Raw genomic sequence first — 18,981 nt, 5'->3', positions numbered from 1 at the left:
ATAGTGGTGAGCCTGATAGTGATTTTGACATTACTGAATTGGTAATCTTGGCTTTCTGTTTTTTTAATTTAAACAAAGTAAATTGAAAAGAATCCTTTCCAAGCTTCATGTAATATAATTCAGAAAATAAATATTTCAACACATATATTTACAAATATATCTATGATATAAAATGATGATATAAAATACAGCAAGAATCATTACTGTATATGCTGTCATTGCCATGTTAATAGTTACTTCAGTTATGTATTAGTAGAAGCATCATGGTTACCTTACCTTGGATTGTCATTTGATTTAAAATATTGGAATGTTGCTTAAACATAGAGTAAAACTGCTCCCATGTGATTTCTTGTGCAGACTGAAGCCCAGCTTCAGAAAACATGCTTTCTATGACTTGTTCAGTTTGATCTTTTGAAAGAAAGTTAGATAACTGATTGAAGGACCTAAAAGTAAATAAGTTGTAATATTTAGACACGGCCATTTTAAAATGCACTCTTGGTCATTTGAGATAATAGTGGGTTCTATCTGATCTATTGATCATTTTATATTTATCTTATCTTTTTTTTAATTAATAAAACTATTCAAATATGAATAATCTGAAACTGTACAGTTTTATTATATTATCATGTCAGTATTTTGTGACCTGCATAGGTCTGACTGGTAGAGTATGTATTTGTGGTTTGAACTTCTCTATGATGAGCTATATAAGTAACTGAATGCATGATGAAGGCACAAGGTGGTGGCAAATCAATATACAGTAGCTAAATAAGACAAGATGATATGATCATTTGTCTCATCTTGTCTCCTTTAGCTATAATTGATTGACCACCACCTTGTGTTAGGGAATTCCTGGAAACTTTCTGAGGACCGATATTCCTCCTTTTTTGCCAATAGCACTGTATTGGACATCCGGGTATATATATCCATCTTCGGTTAACCTCAAGTTTCATACACTATGAGCTGCCTGTTCTCTTGTTTTTTCTGCATGATGCAGGTAATTTACAAACCTAAGCATGTGGGTAAATTCTTCCTTTGTGAGAAATCCAGTTTCATTAACATCGTGTACTGAAAACATAAATTTGAGCTTGCTTTCCACAGAGCCTGGAATGAAAAATGTCTGAAATTATCATATGGAATAAAGCATCCAGAAATCTTGATAGAAATTCTCAAGTTGAAACACTCAGGATCAAAGACTATGGTGACACTTAATACTGGTGTATATACTGACTTTTCTGCACCTAACAAAAATAAACAAAACCTCAACATGCGTCCTTATTATCTTTTCACAACAGCCTGATTTGGTGACACTCATGAGGGATATGTTGTGTTTTGTCTGTGGAAAACCCAGTGGTTTTTATGTAAATAAAGCCAACTACAGTGGTACCTCAAGTTACAATATTAATTGGTTCCAGGACGGCCATTGTATGTTCAAACCATTGTATGTTGAGACCATAACTCAACCTGGTAATTGGTAGATAAGTAGATAACTAATTCAGATAAAGCAAGTCCTTACATAGAAAAGTAAGAAAGATCTGCTGGAAGCTGTAAATCACTGTCTATGTAGAGGACAGGAGTAAAATAGTAAAATGGAGCTGACCCCACCCGGAGCAGCTATCCCTGCACAGGTAAAGAGTAGTACAGAACATTTACTACCTCCCTGTACTGTAGGGGGCTACCAGACAGCCAGTCAGTGCATGTACTTTAGGAATACAGGGCTTTACCAGTGAAATGCCCATTCTGATTGGTCAGTTCTTCCAGTCATTGACATGTTTTAAAGATCTGGACTGTCTGTAGCATTGTATGTTGAGTCTGGATTCAAGGTACAGTGATCCAAAAAAGACCATTGTATCTCTTTACCTAAATCAGAGATGAGGTAACTGTAAGTGTGGACACATCTGTGTTTGTTTACTTTTCTTTAGTCCCCCCCCCCCTATTTGTGTCTAAAGCTATAGCTACACCTAAATTCAGTATTCTGCACTAGTGTTGAGCGGCATAGGCCATATTCGAATTCGCGAATATTCGCGAATATATGGACGAATATTCGTCATATATTCGCGAATATTCGCATATTCGTTATATTCTCGTTTTATTTTCGCATATGCGAATATTCGCGTATGCGAAAATTTGCATATGTGAATATTAGCAAATGCAAAGTTAGCACAACCGAAAATTCGCATATGCGAAAAGTAACATACACTAATTTTCGCATATGCGAATTTTCGCACGCCAGTCTCACACAGTAGTATTACAGCCTTCTTTACACCACACAAGCTGGAAGCAGAGAGGGGTGATCACTGTGATGTGTACTGTGAAGAAAAAAAAACAAAAAAAAAAAAAACGAATATTCGTAATTACGAATATATAGCGCGAAATTCACGAAATTCGCGAATTCGCGAATATGCGATATTCGCGAATAATATTCGAATTGCGAATATTCGCGAGCAACACTATTCTGCACATATCTTTGTCACAGGCTGTCAGATTTCCATTTTAAAGGGGTACTCTGGTGGAGATTTTTTCTTTTTAAATCAACTGGTGCCAGAAAGTTAAACATATTTGTAAATTAATTCTATTTAAAAAATCTTAATCCTTCCAGTACTTATCAGCTGCTGTATACTACAGTGGAATTTTTTTTTTCTATTTTGTCTGACCACAGTGCTCTCTGCTGACACCTGACTGTATAGAGTAATACTGAGAAGTGTAAGCTTTGACTCCAGAACTGAAATGAGATAGTAAGACTTACTACAAGCTGCAGTCTTTTCTCTGTGTCTCTCTCTACCTCTGTCTTTCTCCAGCCACCCTTTGCCCTTTCAAAAGACTTCTATGGACAGCTGAGCTTTTAATATCATTGAAACGACAGTCACCATTCAATTCTTTTTCTTATGAAATGTAACTAAATTAAATACTACATTCACTAATTTCTAATTTAAAAAAATTAATGATACTTATTTAACAACCATTCTTACCTTTTAATAAAAAACACAGTAAATAACAAAATTCATGAAAGGACAGGTAGCCATTGCAATCCTTGTCACCAATGGAAAACATGGCTTCCACGAAATGGGCATTAGGATCGAGCCCTAATGAATCAGCAAACTCTTCTCTTGACAATTCACAATTCAGAGCTTCTGAAATCTCCTGTTTGGGAATTACTCCTGAATCTTTCTTCTCAATGTCAAACACCTACGAGAAAACATAATATTTCTGTTACTACACATTTAATCATAATTAATTAGTATATACATAGACCAGAAGAAAGTAAAAACAAAAAAAAATTCCCTCAGTTCCGTTTGTTGCAATCACAAAGCTAAATAATGCCATGAGTGTAAAATTGTGTCTACGTGTACTGTAATGCCTTATAGAACCAAGAGTTTGTAAACTATAGTTTCCTTCATAAATAGTTTGTATACTATAGTTTTCTTCGTAGTAAGCAGGTTACAGTGAAGGGATAAAATAAACTACTTTAGCAGCCTTTAATTTAAAGGGGCATTCTCATCTGAAGAAGCTATCCCCCTATTCATAGGATAAGGAAAAACAAGCTGATTGGTGGGAGTTTAAAGGGGTACTCCAGCACTTAGACATCTTATCCCCACTGGGGACCCCCCGTGATCTTGCACGCAGCACCCCAGTTAAAATCAGTCCCCGGAGCATGTTCGCTCCGGGTCTGATTAGCAGCTACCACGAGGCCGGCAGGGTGTGACGTCACACTCCGCCCCTCAATGCAAGCCTATGGGAGTGGGCGTGACAGCTGTCACGCCCCCTCCCAAAGGCTTGCATTGAGGGGCGGAACATTACGTCACACGGGGGCGGAAGCGTGACATCACACGTCGCCGGTAATCGGACCCAGAGCGAACATGCTCCGGGGACTGATTTTAACTGGGGTGCTGCGTGCAAGATCACGGGGGTCCCCAGCGGCGGGACCCCCACGATCAGGCATCTTATCCCCTATCCTTTGGATAGGGGATAAGATGTCTAAGCGCCGGAGTACCCCTTTAACTACTGATATATCCAAACAATCTGGAGAACAGGAACAAAATTTTCCCCAGAACGAACACTCCTATCATTCTCTATGGGACCTCCACACATTGCAGACTTGCTAAACTTGGCTCCATAGAGAATGAGCAGAGGGCTGGTCATGCACGTGTGTTGCCCCCTGTTCGTTCTGGAGACAATTTTGACCTCATTGTCAGGATTGTGGGGGTCCCTTTAGTCAGACCCCCAAATATTAGCCTGTTATCCTCTATCTTGTGGATAAGGGATAACCTGTTAAGATGGTATTTCTCCTTTAATGGAATAAACCCTCCTAAAGTAAAATACTATAGAAAAAAATGGTCCTATATACTGCTGAGATCTTGTACATCTGCCAGAAATCACAGACAGCTGAAGCTGCTATTAAAAAGTTCAGATGACACATCTCCTTCTGTATTCCATCAAATGCAATATTGCCTTGGAGATCTTATGTGGATTTAGTGGTCTGTTTTCTATGTGACTTGAATAGCAGCAGTGATTTGTGTATATGTCCAAGACATCTGTGTATATGATAATATGAATCCACACATGGTCACCATGATAACATTGCCCTGAGACACATCAGGAATGGAAAAGCTCAAGGATTTTGGAGTCTTTCTCAAAGGGATAATGTCTGAACACTGCCATAGATCACTTGTGGAATGCATCCTATCATTTTACTATAATGATTTAACAAATATAGTTGAATATTTGTAAAAGAATCTAAAATATTATATTTTTGTAATTCTTACATGGGAAAGGGAATTTCTAAAAAACGTCTCCAGCATCTCTTGTCTCTTTTTCTTGGAAACGGATTCCTTCAGGAGGTCATTTTCTCGCAATGCGGTAACAGTATAGGTAATTCCACTTTCATCAAAAAATTCCTGTAGCGTTTGGGTAAAAGTTGTTCGATCTTCACTGCCATTAAAAAAGAGGACCTGTGGTAAAATAATAATAATAATAATAAGTGGAACATTTACTTTCCTGAGGTTACATTGTGGTACATTTTTTATTTGCATGTTGACATGATCTTTGTCTTGTTTTCCATGACAATTGATACTTTGTTTACAGGATTCATGAAAATATATTTCATATAATTGAATAACTAGAGTGAGATTGGTGAACACGTTAAAAAAAAGGTCTATGGTCACAGCACCATACTGAGTCCCTAATTTCAAACAAAAGATATTGTTATTGGTTTTTCAGATAAGTAGAAATGAATTGGCACTACTTGAAAAAGTCTTGAATACAGCAGTTTATGCAAGGAGACTGTGACACATCAAAAGGAAACTTTACATTGCACTGGTGAAGGTGCTGACCTTAAAGGAAAACTGTCAGATATTTTCTCCTGCACTGTCCACAGTACTGGTGGATAGTGTGGGAGACACTGATTAAAGCAAGCCCTACCTTATCCGGATCCGCCCGGCCATTTGCCCGCAATTGTAGTTTTTTTTCTATGTGTATATCTTGCTGTAACTGGCACGGGCGGGGCTTCAGGTTAAGGGCACTGACATCAGCGCCGCTTATGAATAGTCATCCCCCCTCCCTCTGGTTAGGAGTGGCAAAGAGAGGGAGAGCTGGAGGGGGGGGATGAATATTCATAAGCGGCGCTGACGTCAGTGGCAGTTAACCTGCAGAAGCCCCGCCCGTGCCAGTTACAGCAAGATATACACATAGAAGGAGATTTATCAAAACCTGTGCAGAGAAAAGTAGCTGAGTTGCCCATAACAACCAATTAGATCGCTACTTTCATTTTTAAAAAAGGCCTCTGCAAAATGAAAGAAGCGATCTGATTGGTTGCTATGGGCAACTGAGCAACTTTACCTCTGGTCAGGTTTTGATAAATCTCCTCCATAGAATTAAACTACAATTGCGGGCGAACGGCCAGGCGGATCCGGGTAAGGTAGGGCTCATTTTACTCAGCGTCTCCCGCACTATCCATTGGTACTATGGATAGTGCGGGAGAAAATATCTGACAGTTTTCCTTTAATAGTCCAACTAAATATATCCATGAGAAAAAGAAAAGGTCGCACTCACCATTCTTCTTAACTGTGTTTTTTCCATTTGTATGTAACCCCCGTTCTTCATGGAATAAAGCACAGTTCAGAAGAATGGTGAGTGCGACCTTTTCTTTTTTTCTTAGATATATTATTGTTTTTTCAGCATGCAATATTTCGGCTGTATATTAGCTATGCTTGATAAAGGATAACATATAGCCATAATGTTGCTTTGTTTGATAATTCGGGTTGGCTAATTGGATGGTCATCTACACCACGGTTGGATCTAGTGCTACCTTCCATTCATTTTGTTATATAAAATAACAAATTCTGTCAAGTTAAGTAAAGCATCCAAATTTAAGGAAGTTTTATTGTATTTTCATGTTTTCCTGTCAGCCCTAATCTGTGAAAAGGCTTTCGCAAATAAAATATATTATGAAATTTTACACTTTATGAACATAACCTTAGGCTGACGTCAATATTTTTTTTTCTTCCCCAAAGCCAGGAGGGAAACCAACATGGAGAAATACTGTATTGGAAAGATTTACATATCCATTGTTCACACAAACAATTCACTAGATCAGAGTCTGTCTGGGTGTCTTACTATTCTATTATTAGGAACTTCCAATATTAAACTGTACTAATAGATCCTGAAGTGGCACATATATATATGTATAGCTCTCCAACCCAGGCTCTCTCACTGAGGAGTGTGTGTCCTCTACCGGTAGACAGTACATGTTCCATTCATTTCTATGACTATGAGTACAGCACTCTGGCATCATTGGCGCTCCAATAGAAATGAATGAAGCACATGCTGTCTACTGGTAGATGACACACGCTTCTCAGTGAGAGAGCTGGGGTCCTGTCCTGGTGATCAAACCTCCCTCAATCAGCTACTTATCCTCTTTCCTGTGGATAGGGGATAAGTTAACTTTTGCTGGAGTACTCCTTTAAAACTCAGTCTCTAGCTGACATTTTTGTAGGAAAACCAGAATCATCAAGGTCTGAGTATACAGTAGATAGCGTATAAGGGTTTTCACTAACCCATAGATTGTTAGGGACAGCATTTTAGCTGTCAGCCTCTATTTGTAGCATGTGACACTGGTAAATGATGTAAAAAGAAACTGTGTAATTCAGACTGCATGGCAATACATTTATTTATGCATTCTTTCACACCGTGCTCCAAGTTTAAAAGCAATAACTTACTGATAGCGTATAAACCCTAAGAAAGCGATACAATACAATAAAAGTGAATACTCAAGGCTTTTCTATATTTAGATTATAGCATGTAACCCAAGTTATAACACTTTTAATTTGCTATATTTGTTATGTGTGACGAAGAAGATAGCAATAAAAAAATTATAAACATGCTTAATCTTTTGGGTTTTAAAGTTCCTTTGCAATTCCGGAAACCTAGTGAAAAAAAAAAAACTAGATGAAAATTGACATGTATACTAAGGTGGGCATAAGTCAGGCACATATGGGGTGCCAAATTTGGGGGCTTCCATCTGGAAGATGCTATTTCTACTGGAATAACAATGAGATCTGATAGATTCTTTGAAATGCCTTGCACTTCCCTATCTGTATTTGGCATTTCAAGACAAGTCCATTTCTAATCTATACTAGTCACTTGTTGCACACTGTTACTACATTTTTATTTAAAGCCGATAGACTAGATTTCCCACCATTATGAGTGAGGTCTGTGTCACTGACTTTAAACCCCTGGAAGCAACTATCACCAATTGATATGACACTCATAGTATGTATGGAAGAGAGCATATGGCTCATCAACAGAATGTAACAAAAGAAAGAAGCCGACTAAATAATCAGTTGAATGCCCACAAATAGTTAATTGATGAAAAATACATTTATGAACAACCTTAACAAATAATTTATATAAAATGTAATTTCATTATTTAAATGTAGGTTTATGTGTCACTGATAGAAATATAAATGTGCGTGTATGTGTAAGGCTGTGGTCACATGTTCAGATTATAATTACAGTTATTGAATACAAAACATAGAATGGATATGAAAAGAGAAGAAGTCTTAGTCTGTCCTATATATGTGTCCTCGTTCATGATCTGTTACTGGCAATTCAATAATTAAAAAATCTTACACTTTAAACATACTGTACATTAAATTGATAAAAAAAAGAATAGTTACCCTAACCTAAACTATGTTCTACACTATTTATCTATGTAGGGGAGATTTATCAAAACCTGTGTAGAAGGAAAGTTGACCAGTTGCCCATAGCAACCAATCAGATTGCTTCTTTCATTTGATTTTTCAGATGCCTTGTTGAGACTGAAAGAAGCAATCTGATTGGTTGCTATGGGCAACTGGTCAATGTTTCATCTCAACAGGTTTTGCTAAATCTCTGTATAGATTATCAATGGAGAGTTAATGCTAAGTTGTATGAATGTTAATGAAGTAGTTTTCACAAAGCAGCAATGTGAACTCAACTCAAGGGCAAAAATTGAAAAGTACCTGTCACCAAATAAACTTTTCTAAAAGGACTCAGGCAATGTTCCCTAACTACTCCTAACACCCCTTCCAACATTTAAAAAAAATTTCAGAGCTTTAAAAAGCTCTGTATCATACCTTTATTCTTGTTCACATAGTGCTGTCTCCCAGCAGGAGAAAGTGGGCGTTTTCCAGCAGGTGTGAAACCACTGAAGCCTGCTGGGGGACCACTTCCGTCCTCACATTGTTGCAGTGCTGTGATGAATAGAAGACCTCAAGCTCTGTGCATCTTTCAGTGATGCTCTATGCACCTTTCAGTCAGGCTCTATGCAGCTTTCAGAGAGGATTTTTTCAGCTTTCAATAAGGCTCTTTGCACCTTTCAGTGAGGCTCTGTGCAGCTGTCAATCAAGCTCAGTGCAGAGAAACACTTCCTGAGTTTGGTCTCCTGCTAGGCTGGGAGGAGACCAAACTCACTGTATTAATTGTGGCAGGGAACAGAACAGAGCCACCTAGTGGCCATTTTTCCTATTACATTTTAAACATATTTATGTTAATAATTTTAAAAGCAAGTGAATGGAAAAGTGTCTGCTCATTACACAAGGAACACTATATTAAATGTTTTATTTGGGGACATGTACTCTTTAAGCTTCTTCTGAAAAAGCAAAAAAAATAAAATAATTCTGATACATGAGACCCTCCTAATCTACAGTATCTTTTACATGAAAAGTGTATACAAAAAATTCATAATCTTACCAGATCATACTCTTTGGGGATCTTGACACGAGTGACTTTGCTGCCATTATTATTCGAGAGGGTGACCTCTACATTCTGCTGATTCTGTAATTTGATTGTCCTGGTCTTAGATTTCTTACCATCCACAACCTTAATCATTTTGTTTTGGTGCAGTTGAATGAAAACATTTTGTAAAGGCTCATCCCCTCCACACCATTCCATGGCTAGAATGACAAGTCGTATTAAATAGTAAAATACTGAATGTAGTTTGGAATAAAAACAAGAATAGTCACTAAGGGCCCTAATGAAAAATGAATAACAGGGCCTACCATCTGCTGTTGATAATAAAGTGTCTTCTAAATATAGCTGTAGCAAGAAACTCTATGGCTTAGCATGGAACACTAGTTTAAAGGCAAGCATCTCTAGTCTAACTACTGGAACATTGCAAATCGGGAATTTGTACTAACCATCTTTACTGCATCACATGTAAGTTCTCTGCAGTATAATATACACAGTAGGTGATATTTTTTTTTTTACCTTTAGATTAAATACTGTGCCACTCCCTTAAATTGGAGACAATGCATGCCCTTTAAGAGACTGTTTAATTGATGTCTTGCACATAAACTGTAAATGTGTTGTATGTATAAAGTATATTGTTGTACTTTATTTTTGGGTATTGTACCCATTCTGTCTGCACACATTGAGACATGGATCTTTATGGACTGCCAAACCACAATACACATTGGCAGAAACATGTCCTGTTAGATGTTAGAACAGTGAGAATGTTGGTTTGGCTGGATGCCAGCTTACAAGAAGAGATGCCAGCATCAGTGTAGGCCATGGAGAGGCCAGGCACTGACATAAGTGAGTGCCTTGTGGTGCTGGAGCAGGGGAATGTATATGTAGAAGGGGATTTGCATCAAAGGGGGAGGCTGTAGTCTGACCAAGTAAGAACCTACTGCCCTACATAATTGTTACTCCTAGGCATGCCTATCATGAGTTTGTGGGCTGGAGGCTGAAGTGACTTGTCCATTGTAAGAAGAAGTGATGGTATGACCTGGATGTCTGTAAGAACACTGAGGACCATACTGCTGGGACAGTACCTAACACATAATGTATATATAAATATAACAGTAGAACAGTACCTGGAAATCCTTCTCTGTTATTCATACTACTGTGTCCAGAACCTTCAGTCTTAGGTTGCATTTTGAGAAAAGTTTGCTTTCGATATTTTGCAACCCCCAGGGCAATAAGTAAACTCACTAAAAAGAACAAATGACAGTTTAGGAAACATTACATTGGTATGACAGCCTGATTAGTTGGCGTGGCAGCCTATTTTTATCATATCTCTTTTTATTCAAATCTATTCAAACATTTATGAAGTGCCTCAAAAAGTAAAGAAAAAATTAAGCACAAAATGCAAAAAATGTGCAACTTATTGTGGCATCACCTGTTTGGAAACATTCCAGGAAAATGTGCGGGGTAAACTGGGAGGGGTGTGATCTACAGATTTTAGAATTATTAATGCCAAAGACAGAAGATGGAGTAAATTTTGGTGCAAATCTATGACTGCTCATACCGGAATTTATTTGACGGCTTAAAGGGGTACCTCACCCCTAGACATCTTATCCTCTATACTTTGGATAGGGGATAAGATGTCTGATCAAAGGGGTCCCGCCCTGGGGACCCCCGCAATCTCTGCTGCAGCACCAGCTTGTCATCAGCTGCACAGAGCGAAGAATGCTCCATGCTGATGACTCACGATACAGGGGCTGGAGTATCGTGACGTCATGAGGGGGCGGGGCCATGACATCACAATACTCTGCACCCTGTATCGTGAGTCATCAGCACGGAGCGATATTTTCTCTGTGCAGCAAATGACAAGCTGGTGCAGCAGGAGAGATTGCAAGGGTCCCTAGCAGCAGGAACCCCGCGTTCAGACACCTTCTACCCTATCCTTTGGATAGGAGATAAGATGTCTTGGGACAGAGTACCCCTTTAAGGACAACCCAAATGAGCCAAATCTATTAGAAGGTCACATTTGTTTCCAGCTAATTCTCTTTTAAGACTATAAGTTAAACACAATGTGGGCAACTTTTCAAGATAATAAATAAGATGGGTTTTTACCAATAGGTAGACAGCATAGAGCTGCAATTGTGATTCCAAATCCAACAGCACATCCTTCAAAGTAGTCAGTGACCGTAAGTGGAACACAATTCTCCATATCTTCAGATGTTAGCTGTCTGGGTTGAGGACATGGATCATCTAAGAAAAAAATGAAGTTTATTCTACATGTTATGAGTTCATTACATTGTTTTCAAGGAAAAGTGATGGAAAAACACAACCAATAGACTTGAGATGTCCCGTATTGCAGCTCCACATGATCCCATAACTTTTTGGTAAGAACATAGAGGCAAGACAGAAATCTATAATGTTGACCCCCCCTAAAAGCTTCTCAATATGGTACACACACTGTAGGAATTACCACCAGAGTTCACCATGACATAGGGTGAAAAAATATTTCCAGACTCAAGCAGTTTAAGAATCTCACCCTTCATCCAGATGAAGACATTGTTCTGAGTTGTGTTATCCCATGCATCAGTGACAGCTAGCAGAACATCACGGAATGTACTATTGTGTATCTTAGATATTTCCTCATCTGTAAATAAACTGTGCAACAAATTTCTACATCAGTGAACTGTTGGGTTTTATGTTAAAATAACAGAAACTATGATATCAGTAAATTAGAGCATAACATAAGTTGGAGTAGTACATACCCGTACCCAATAAAATGGACACTTATGCACAAGAGCAAGAAAATACATAAATAAATAATAAAAGAAAAAAAGGAAAGATAAATAAAAAAATTATATATATATATATATATTTCCCAGGAGAGCAGCACAACCACTGTATGTGTCTGGGTGCAAACTGTTAGATCCTGGATTAGAGGCCCTCCAGTATGCAAGGAACCCAAACAAATCAGCAGCACTCTGTTCCTTCAGATGAATAGGTGCATGGCTTTATTCATCTTGTGTTACAAGCAGCTGCTTGTAACGCAAGATGAATAAAGCCATGCACCTATTCATCTGAAGGAATGGAGTGCTGCTGATTTTTTTGTATATATATATATATATATATATATATATATATATATATATATATACATAGAAAGAGAGAGAGAGAGGATATTGTATCATTTGTGCAGATTATATTACAAATCATAATTTAATTTCTATGAATGTGTGTTATTGATTCACCATAAGGGCAAGAGAGATTGTAGACTTGTTAAGATATACCTATGAATGCTCCCGTCAGCTCAAAGCAGCTGATAGGTAAGTTAGCCTCTTGGTTTACTTGCAAATAGGAGGTTTTTAGCAGAGAGCTGATTACTACCTCGTCTATCATAGGTTTCTACTGATTTCATCCCCTGAGCATTCAGATACAGTTGATCAAGTGTTGGTGCTACCAGACAACCCTGCTGCCAGGGGGTTCAGTACAGGTATACCCCATTTGCCCAATCGTCCTGGCAGTGGACCAATCAGCTGTATTATTGTAGCCTTAATGGCCATTCTACATATATACATACTACTAACAGAGTTTTACAATACATTTTTGACTGCATGTAATTAAATACATACCCGTTTTTCTTATTTTCAAACCAAAATCTGTCCCCTTCTCTTATTTGAATAAATTGACTTAATACAATTTCCGATATAAGGGGACCAGGACTTCCATCAATCTCTGACAATATTCCCGGAATAAGTTCCAATTTTCCAATGTCATTGCCATACAATGCTTTGAGCTGTTAAATAAATATAAATAAACATGTTACAATGAACTGACAAGTTAAGTTATACTACAACCTTTAAAGGGGTACTCCGGTGAAAACCTTTTTTCTTTTAAATCAACTGTTCGTAGAAAGTTAAACATATGTGTAAATTACTTCTATTAAAAAATCTTAATCCTTCCTACTACAGAGGAAATCATTTTCTTTTTGGAATGCTCTCTGATGACATCACGAGCACAGTTCTCTCTGCTGACGTTATTATAATAATAATAATAATAACACTTTATTTATTGTTGTCCTTAGTGGGATTTGAACCCAAGTCCCCAGCACTGCAAGGCAGCAGTGCTAATTACTGAGCCACCATGCTGCCCTTAGCATACATCTGCTATGCATGGTTGCTAAAATGGACCGAGATTTCAGCAGAGAGCACTGTGCTCGTGATGTCAGTGTTCCAAAAAGAAAGGAATTTCCTCTGTAGCATTCAGCAGATAATAAGTACTGGAAGGATTAAGATTTTTTAATAGAAGTAATTTACAAATATGTTTAACTTTCTGCCACCAGTTGATTTAAAAGAAGAAATGTTTTCACTGGAGTACCCCTTTATAATAATCTCAAAATATAAGAATATGAGAACTTCTGCTTTAATGGTTATCTTAAAATTAGCTTGATTTCTGATGGACCTTTGGAGCCGTGGTCCTAGTAATAAGACCCAGAGCCCAGTAGAGGAACCTATGGCATTCTAAGGGGCAAGATCCTTGAAATGGGTTTGTCATGAGTATTTAGTGTAGTAATCAGAGTAAGCAGAGTTTAATATATTGTTTCTGAATGATCTGTGCACATATTTTTAATTAATACTTCTGCTATTCTGAAATAACTTTTAACATCTGAGAACTCCACTCAGAGCTTAAAGGGGTACTCCACCCCTAAACATCTTATCCTCTAGCCAAAGGATAGGGGATAAGATGTCTGATCGCGGGAGTCCCGCCGCTGAGGACCCCTGCGATCTCGGCTGCAGCACCCTAGACATCCGGTGCACGGAGTGAAGTCTGGATGACTGGCAATGCAGGTCACGCCTGCTTATGATGTCATGGCCATGCCCCCTCCCTTAGATTTGCATTGAGGGGGCATGACCGTGACATCATGAGGGTCTAAACGAACGCCGGGTGCAGCAGGGGTTGGGGATAAGATGTCTGGGGTGGAGTACCCCTTTAAACTGACTCAATATCTTGTAATGTGTTTTCCCAGACAGGTACCTGTCATCTTGTGTCCCAATAAGCAAACTATTGCTGATTCTTCTGTCTAAACAATATGGTTAAAACTGATACAGGTATTACTTCTGTATGTACATTGAGAAGAAAAAGGTCACTAACCTGTTCTCTTATGTTGGTGTTGTTGATAAAGTCCCAGTCTACATTACCAGATACAAAGTGCTCCCTTAATTTCTTATAACTAGGAAGCCCCATGTCTCTTCCACGCAGGACACTGGCAGCCAACAAGTCGGTTCTTGAATATTTAATCTGTCCATACCAGTAGTCTAATAAATGGCAATTTATATAGTTAATAAATTGTATTTTTATAAACAGTATGACAGTTAAATTAGTACTTTTAAAGTATTTTTATAAGCAGTATAACATAATATATGTACTTTATAGTTTTTTTTATAGACAGTTTAACAGTTATATTAGTATTGTTATAGTGTTTTTTTTTTACATAAACAATACAACAGTAATATATATACTTGTATAGTATTTTATAAATGGTATAACAGTAATATGAATACAAACAGATGAATCCCAAAACAACTAAAAACTTGTCCAGTACACAGATCTTTTCTAATTATTGCCTTTATTTGAATAGGATATTTCAGAGAAATTTACACTTTTTTACAATATACTTCTAGGAGAAAAGCTCAATTGAGGTGATTGGGAAAAGCGGGATAAGGGTGGGTTCACACCACGTTTTTGCAATACAGTTTTTTTCAGGTTTTTGATAAAAAAAATGGATTCCTCAAAACCTGACTAAACTGTATCAAAACGTGTGTACAAAGTTTTATCTGTATACGGTTGAAAACTGTATACGGTTTGAAAAGTGATGTATCCGTTTTTTAAGAAAAAAAAACGCATACGTTTTGAACTTTTCACTCCATTATGAATAAAGTTTCACTTGTTTGATTGAAATTCCAAGAAAAAAATCTGTGCAAAGTCAAAAACCGTATGGTAAAAACTGGATGGAACCGTACGCACATACAGTTCTGTATGGTTCCCATTGACTCCCATGTAAAAAAAAAAAAACGTATACGGGTCAATATGGTTTTTCACCTGGACCAAAAACCGTGGTAGGCCACGGTTTTCTGTCCAGAAAAAAAAAGTAAAAAAACGTGTGGTGTGAAAAATTTAGAAAACCGTATGCAATATGGTGCATACGGTTTTGAATGGAAAGTCTATGGCCACGGTCTATACGTATCTAAAAACTGTATAGAAAATCGTGGTGTGAACCCACCCTAAGCCATCAATTAAAAGTCCAAGGAAATCCATTTAACATATTTTACCTTTGAGATCTGGTACAACAATATTATCTTCCTTCTCAGCTATTTGAGAACACATGCCCAGCAACAGATTATCAACATCAGCTGGATTCTTCATGTTGGGGTTCTTAAAATAATACACAGAAAAATAAGTATGATGTAATGAGTAAATGTAAAAAGTCTAATAAAGTACTCCAAAAACATGTGTCTACTATGTAAATTATGTACAGAAATGAAATAATTAAGTTAAAGAAACATTAATTAAAGGGAATCTGTCATCCTTTCTGTTGATCTTTCCTGGAGCCAATGGGGCCTGCCAAACTTATAAAACTGTATTTTTATTTGTAAGCCAAGTGTCAAGGAGGTGGGGCACAGCCTGGCATACCTCCTGGCTCCCCCCACCTTCTAGATTTATCTATGTCAGTCAATGAGGTGCTGGAGGGTGAGGTTTAGTGAGAGGGCATGATATAATACTTAATTGGTATGAGAGTATATTGACGTGTACATCAAAAGGCTAAATTTATGCATTGCTATTAATAGTGTGTGAAAGAAGTTTGACAGTGTGTGAACATTTTATTTTAGGTGACACTCTCAGAAATTATTAGCCAAATCTGCAGTTGAAACTTGCAAGTGATGGCTGTAGGTGCAACAACAAGGTGGTCCTGCTGCCCCAGAAACTGGACCAAAAACTAAGCCACCCCTGCTAAGCTCCGTCTAGAGCGACTTTTATGGTGTCATCTGACTGTCTAGACTAATAAAGTTACTTGCAAAAGGTGATTTGGACGGTTGTTCATAGAAGGCGATTTAAAGGCAAGATAGGAGAATAATCTGATATAGTTTTGCTCTATTTTTTGTATGCATACAACGTCTGTCTAACCAGTTTTTTTTTATACATTCAAAGCTTTCGTATTTATCTTACTGACCTTTCTGTTCCAATAATTGTTACACAAGCGAAGAGCAGGGGAAATTCCACCGTCTTTATTGGTCACATTTAGAAATGTACAATGTTTATCTCTAGAATGATATTTAGGTATTAGTTAACTTTATACACACATGAATATTTTTTTGTTATGCAGTTTATGTTAGGACTGATGGATGAACTACAGTCCAGAAATTCATTGTTTGTTTTCTGCGCACATTAACCCCTTAAGGACCAAGGCCATACCTGTACATCCTGGGTCCTTTCCCTTTCTATAACGCGGGGCCACGGACCACTAATCGCGGTGCCGTGCGCTATTAACCCTTTAGATGTGGCATCTAAAGTTGAACGCCGCGTCTAAAGTGAAAGTAAACTAATGCCGGTTAGCTCAGGGAGCTGTTCGGGATTGACGCGGTGAAATCACGGCATCCCGAACAGCTGTGGAACAGCAGGAGGGTCCCCTTACCTGGTTACTGTTGTCCCATTGCCAAATGACTGCTCAGTGCCTGAAATCCAGGCATGAGCGGTCAAGCAGCAGAATCATTGATCAATGGTTTCCTATGAGAAACCATTGATCAATGTAAAAGATCAGTGTGTACAGTGTTATAGCCCCATATGGGAGCTATAACATTGCAAAAAAAAAAAAAAGTGAAATAAAAAAAGTGAATAAAGATCATTTAACCCCTTCCCTAACAAAAGTTTTAATCACCCCCTTTTCCATTTAAAAAGAAAAACAGTGTAAATAAAAATAAACATATGTGGTATTGTTGCGTGCGTAAATGTCCGAACTATAAAAATATATTCTAAATTAAATCGCACGGTCAATGGCGTACGCGCAAAACAATTCAAAAGTCTAAAATAGTGTAACTTTTTATATCATGAAAAAATTTTATAAAAAAGCAAACAAAAAGTCTGATCAATACAAAAATGGTACCGCTAATAACTTCAGATCACAGCGCAAAAAAATTAGTCCTCATACCACCCCGTACCTGAAAAAATAAAAAAGATTTATGGGTCAGAAGATGCCAATTTGAAACACATACATTTTCCTGCATGTAGTTATGATTTTTTCCAGCAGTACCACAAAATTAAACCTATATAAGTAGGATATCATTTTAATCTTATGGACCTCTAGAATAAAGATAAGGTGTCATTTTTACCAAAAAATTTACTGCGTAGAAACGGAAGGCCCCAAAAGTTACAAAATAGTGTTTTTTCTTCAATTTTGTCACACAGTGATTTTTTTTCCCTTCTCTTCATAGATTTTTGAGTAAAATGACTGATGTCATTACAAAGTAGAATTGGTGGCGCAAAAATGTTTTAGTGCAAAATTTAAAGAGTTATGATTTTTTAAAGGTAAGGAGGAAAAATTGAAGTGCAAAAATGGAAAAAACCCTGGTACTTAAGGGGTTAATGCAATTATTACAGGATATGTGAATATAAGATATCATCTGATCATTTGCTAAGAATATCCAAGCCATAGAACAGTGGGGAGATTTATCAAAACCTGTGCAGAGGAAAGGCTAACCAGTTGCCTATCGCAACCAATTAGATTGTGTCTTTCATTTTCCAGAGGCCTTTTTGAAAATTAAAAAACAAACAAAGACTATTTGATTGTTGCTATGGGCAACTGGTCAACTTTTCCTCTGCACAGGTTTTGATGCCCCCCCCCCCCCCCCAATATTTTCAAGGGAGTAAGTCTTTTGTGGCAAGTTGTTCTTTAAGAACTGCTCATTTACTACTGTATTATTTAGGGTGTGTTCGCACAACGTAAAGGGAGGCTGGAAAATACATGGGTATGTTCAAGGGAATTACATTTTCTTAGCTCAACAACTGACCATGTAATACATGGATAGGTCAGTCTGTTAGTGAGAGAGCCAGTTAATGGTGGGCTATGTTAACCCAAATGCCAAACAATACCTCATATAGACTCCTGAAGGCATCATGGTGTATATCATCTGTGCTGTTAGAGCCAAAAATTCTGGAGATATACTGGTGGCAACATGTGGTTTGTACCCTAAAATATAAGTAAAAAAAATAACATTGAAATATTAAGTTGTAACACATACCTCTGACAGATCTGTTAAATATGTTGTAAATAAATTACAATTAGGTTGTTTTTACATAGAGTTGGTGATACAACCTGATCACCCCAGAGGTCTCATCTGATGTGCTAGAGAATGACTGGTGTTTTAGATGCTTTGCATTATTTAAAAAAAGGAAAAATCTACTTCCTTGATTTTAGAGATCCTATATACACACTTGAACATCCACTCCATTCGTTAATAATAAACTTTATTAAGAACATCATTTAATAAAAACAGTTAAAAAAGACAATATAGCCAGACAAAAACTGTAGTTGGTAAGGTAGGTAATGTATCATTAATTATCATAAGTGCAAACACAGCATAGCTATTCCTATCTACAGAGTAGGGCCACCAGTAGAACAAGAATTATCAGTTACACATACAAGTCATGCAAGAATTACACAGATATCAATACCTAAATAAGGAGGTCACTGAACAAATGGCCTCCAGCGAGTGT

General features: G+C 37.5%; 1 protein-coding gene across 6 annotated transcripts in view; it reads right to left on the bottom strand.

Moving 5' to 3' along the window:
• The window catches only part of LOC130368625 (dual oxidase 1-like), a 77,582-nt gene that overhangs the window by 19,130 nt on the left and 39,471 nt on the right, over window positions 1-18,981 (bottom strand). For all 6 annotated transcript variants that reach the window (XM_056572561.1, XM_056572559.1, XM_056572562.1 and 3 more), the window contains 13 exons: window positions 18,358-18,454; window positions 16,442-16,532; window positions 15,543-15,645; window positions 14,365-14,528; window positions 12,846-13,009; window positions 11,756-11,874; window positions 11,332-11,469; window positions 10,350-10,466; window positions 9,226-9,428; window positions 4,761-4,946; window positions 2,967-3,183; window positions 1,008-1,101; window positions 277-443 (listed from right to left, as the gene is read on the bottom strand). In XM_056572561.1, the coding sequence (XP_056428536.1) occupies window positions 277-443; window positions 1,008-1,101; window positions 2,967-3,183; window positions 4,761-4,946; window positions 9,226-9,428; window positions 10,350-10,466; window positions 11,332-11,469; window positions 11,756-11,874; window positions 12,846-13,009; window positions 14,365-14,528; window positions 15,543-15,645; window positions 16,442-16,532; window positions 18,358-18,454 (1,860 nt within the window). The remainder of the gene's footprint in view (window positions 1-276; window positions 444-1,007; window positions 1,102-2,966; window positions 3,184-4,760; window positions 4,947-9,225; window positions 9,429-10,349; window positions 10,467-11,331; window positions 11,470-11,755; window positions 11,875-12,845; window positions 13,010-14,364; window positions 14,529-15,542; window positions 15,646-16,441; window positions 16,533-18,357; window positions 18,455-18,981) is intronic.

This window comes from Hyla sarda, chromosome 4 (genome assembly GCF_029499605.1).
Source record: "Hyla sarda isolate aHylSar1 chromosome 4, aHylSar1.hap1, whole genome shotgun sequence".
NCBI lineage: Eukaryota > Metazoa > Chordata > Amphibia > Anura > Hylidae > Hyla > Hyla sarda.
This window is presented reverse-complemented; position numbering and strand designations above follow the sequence as displayed.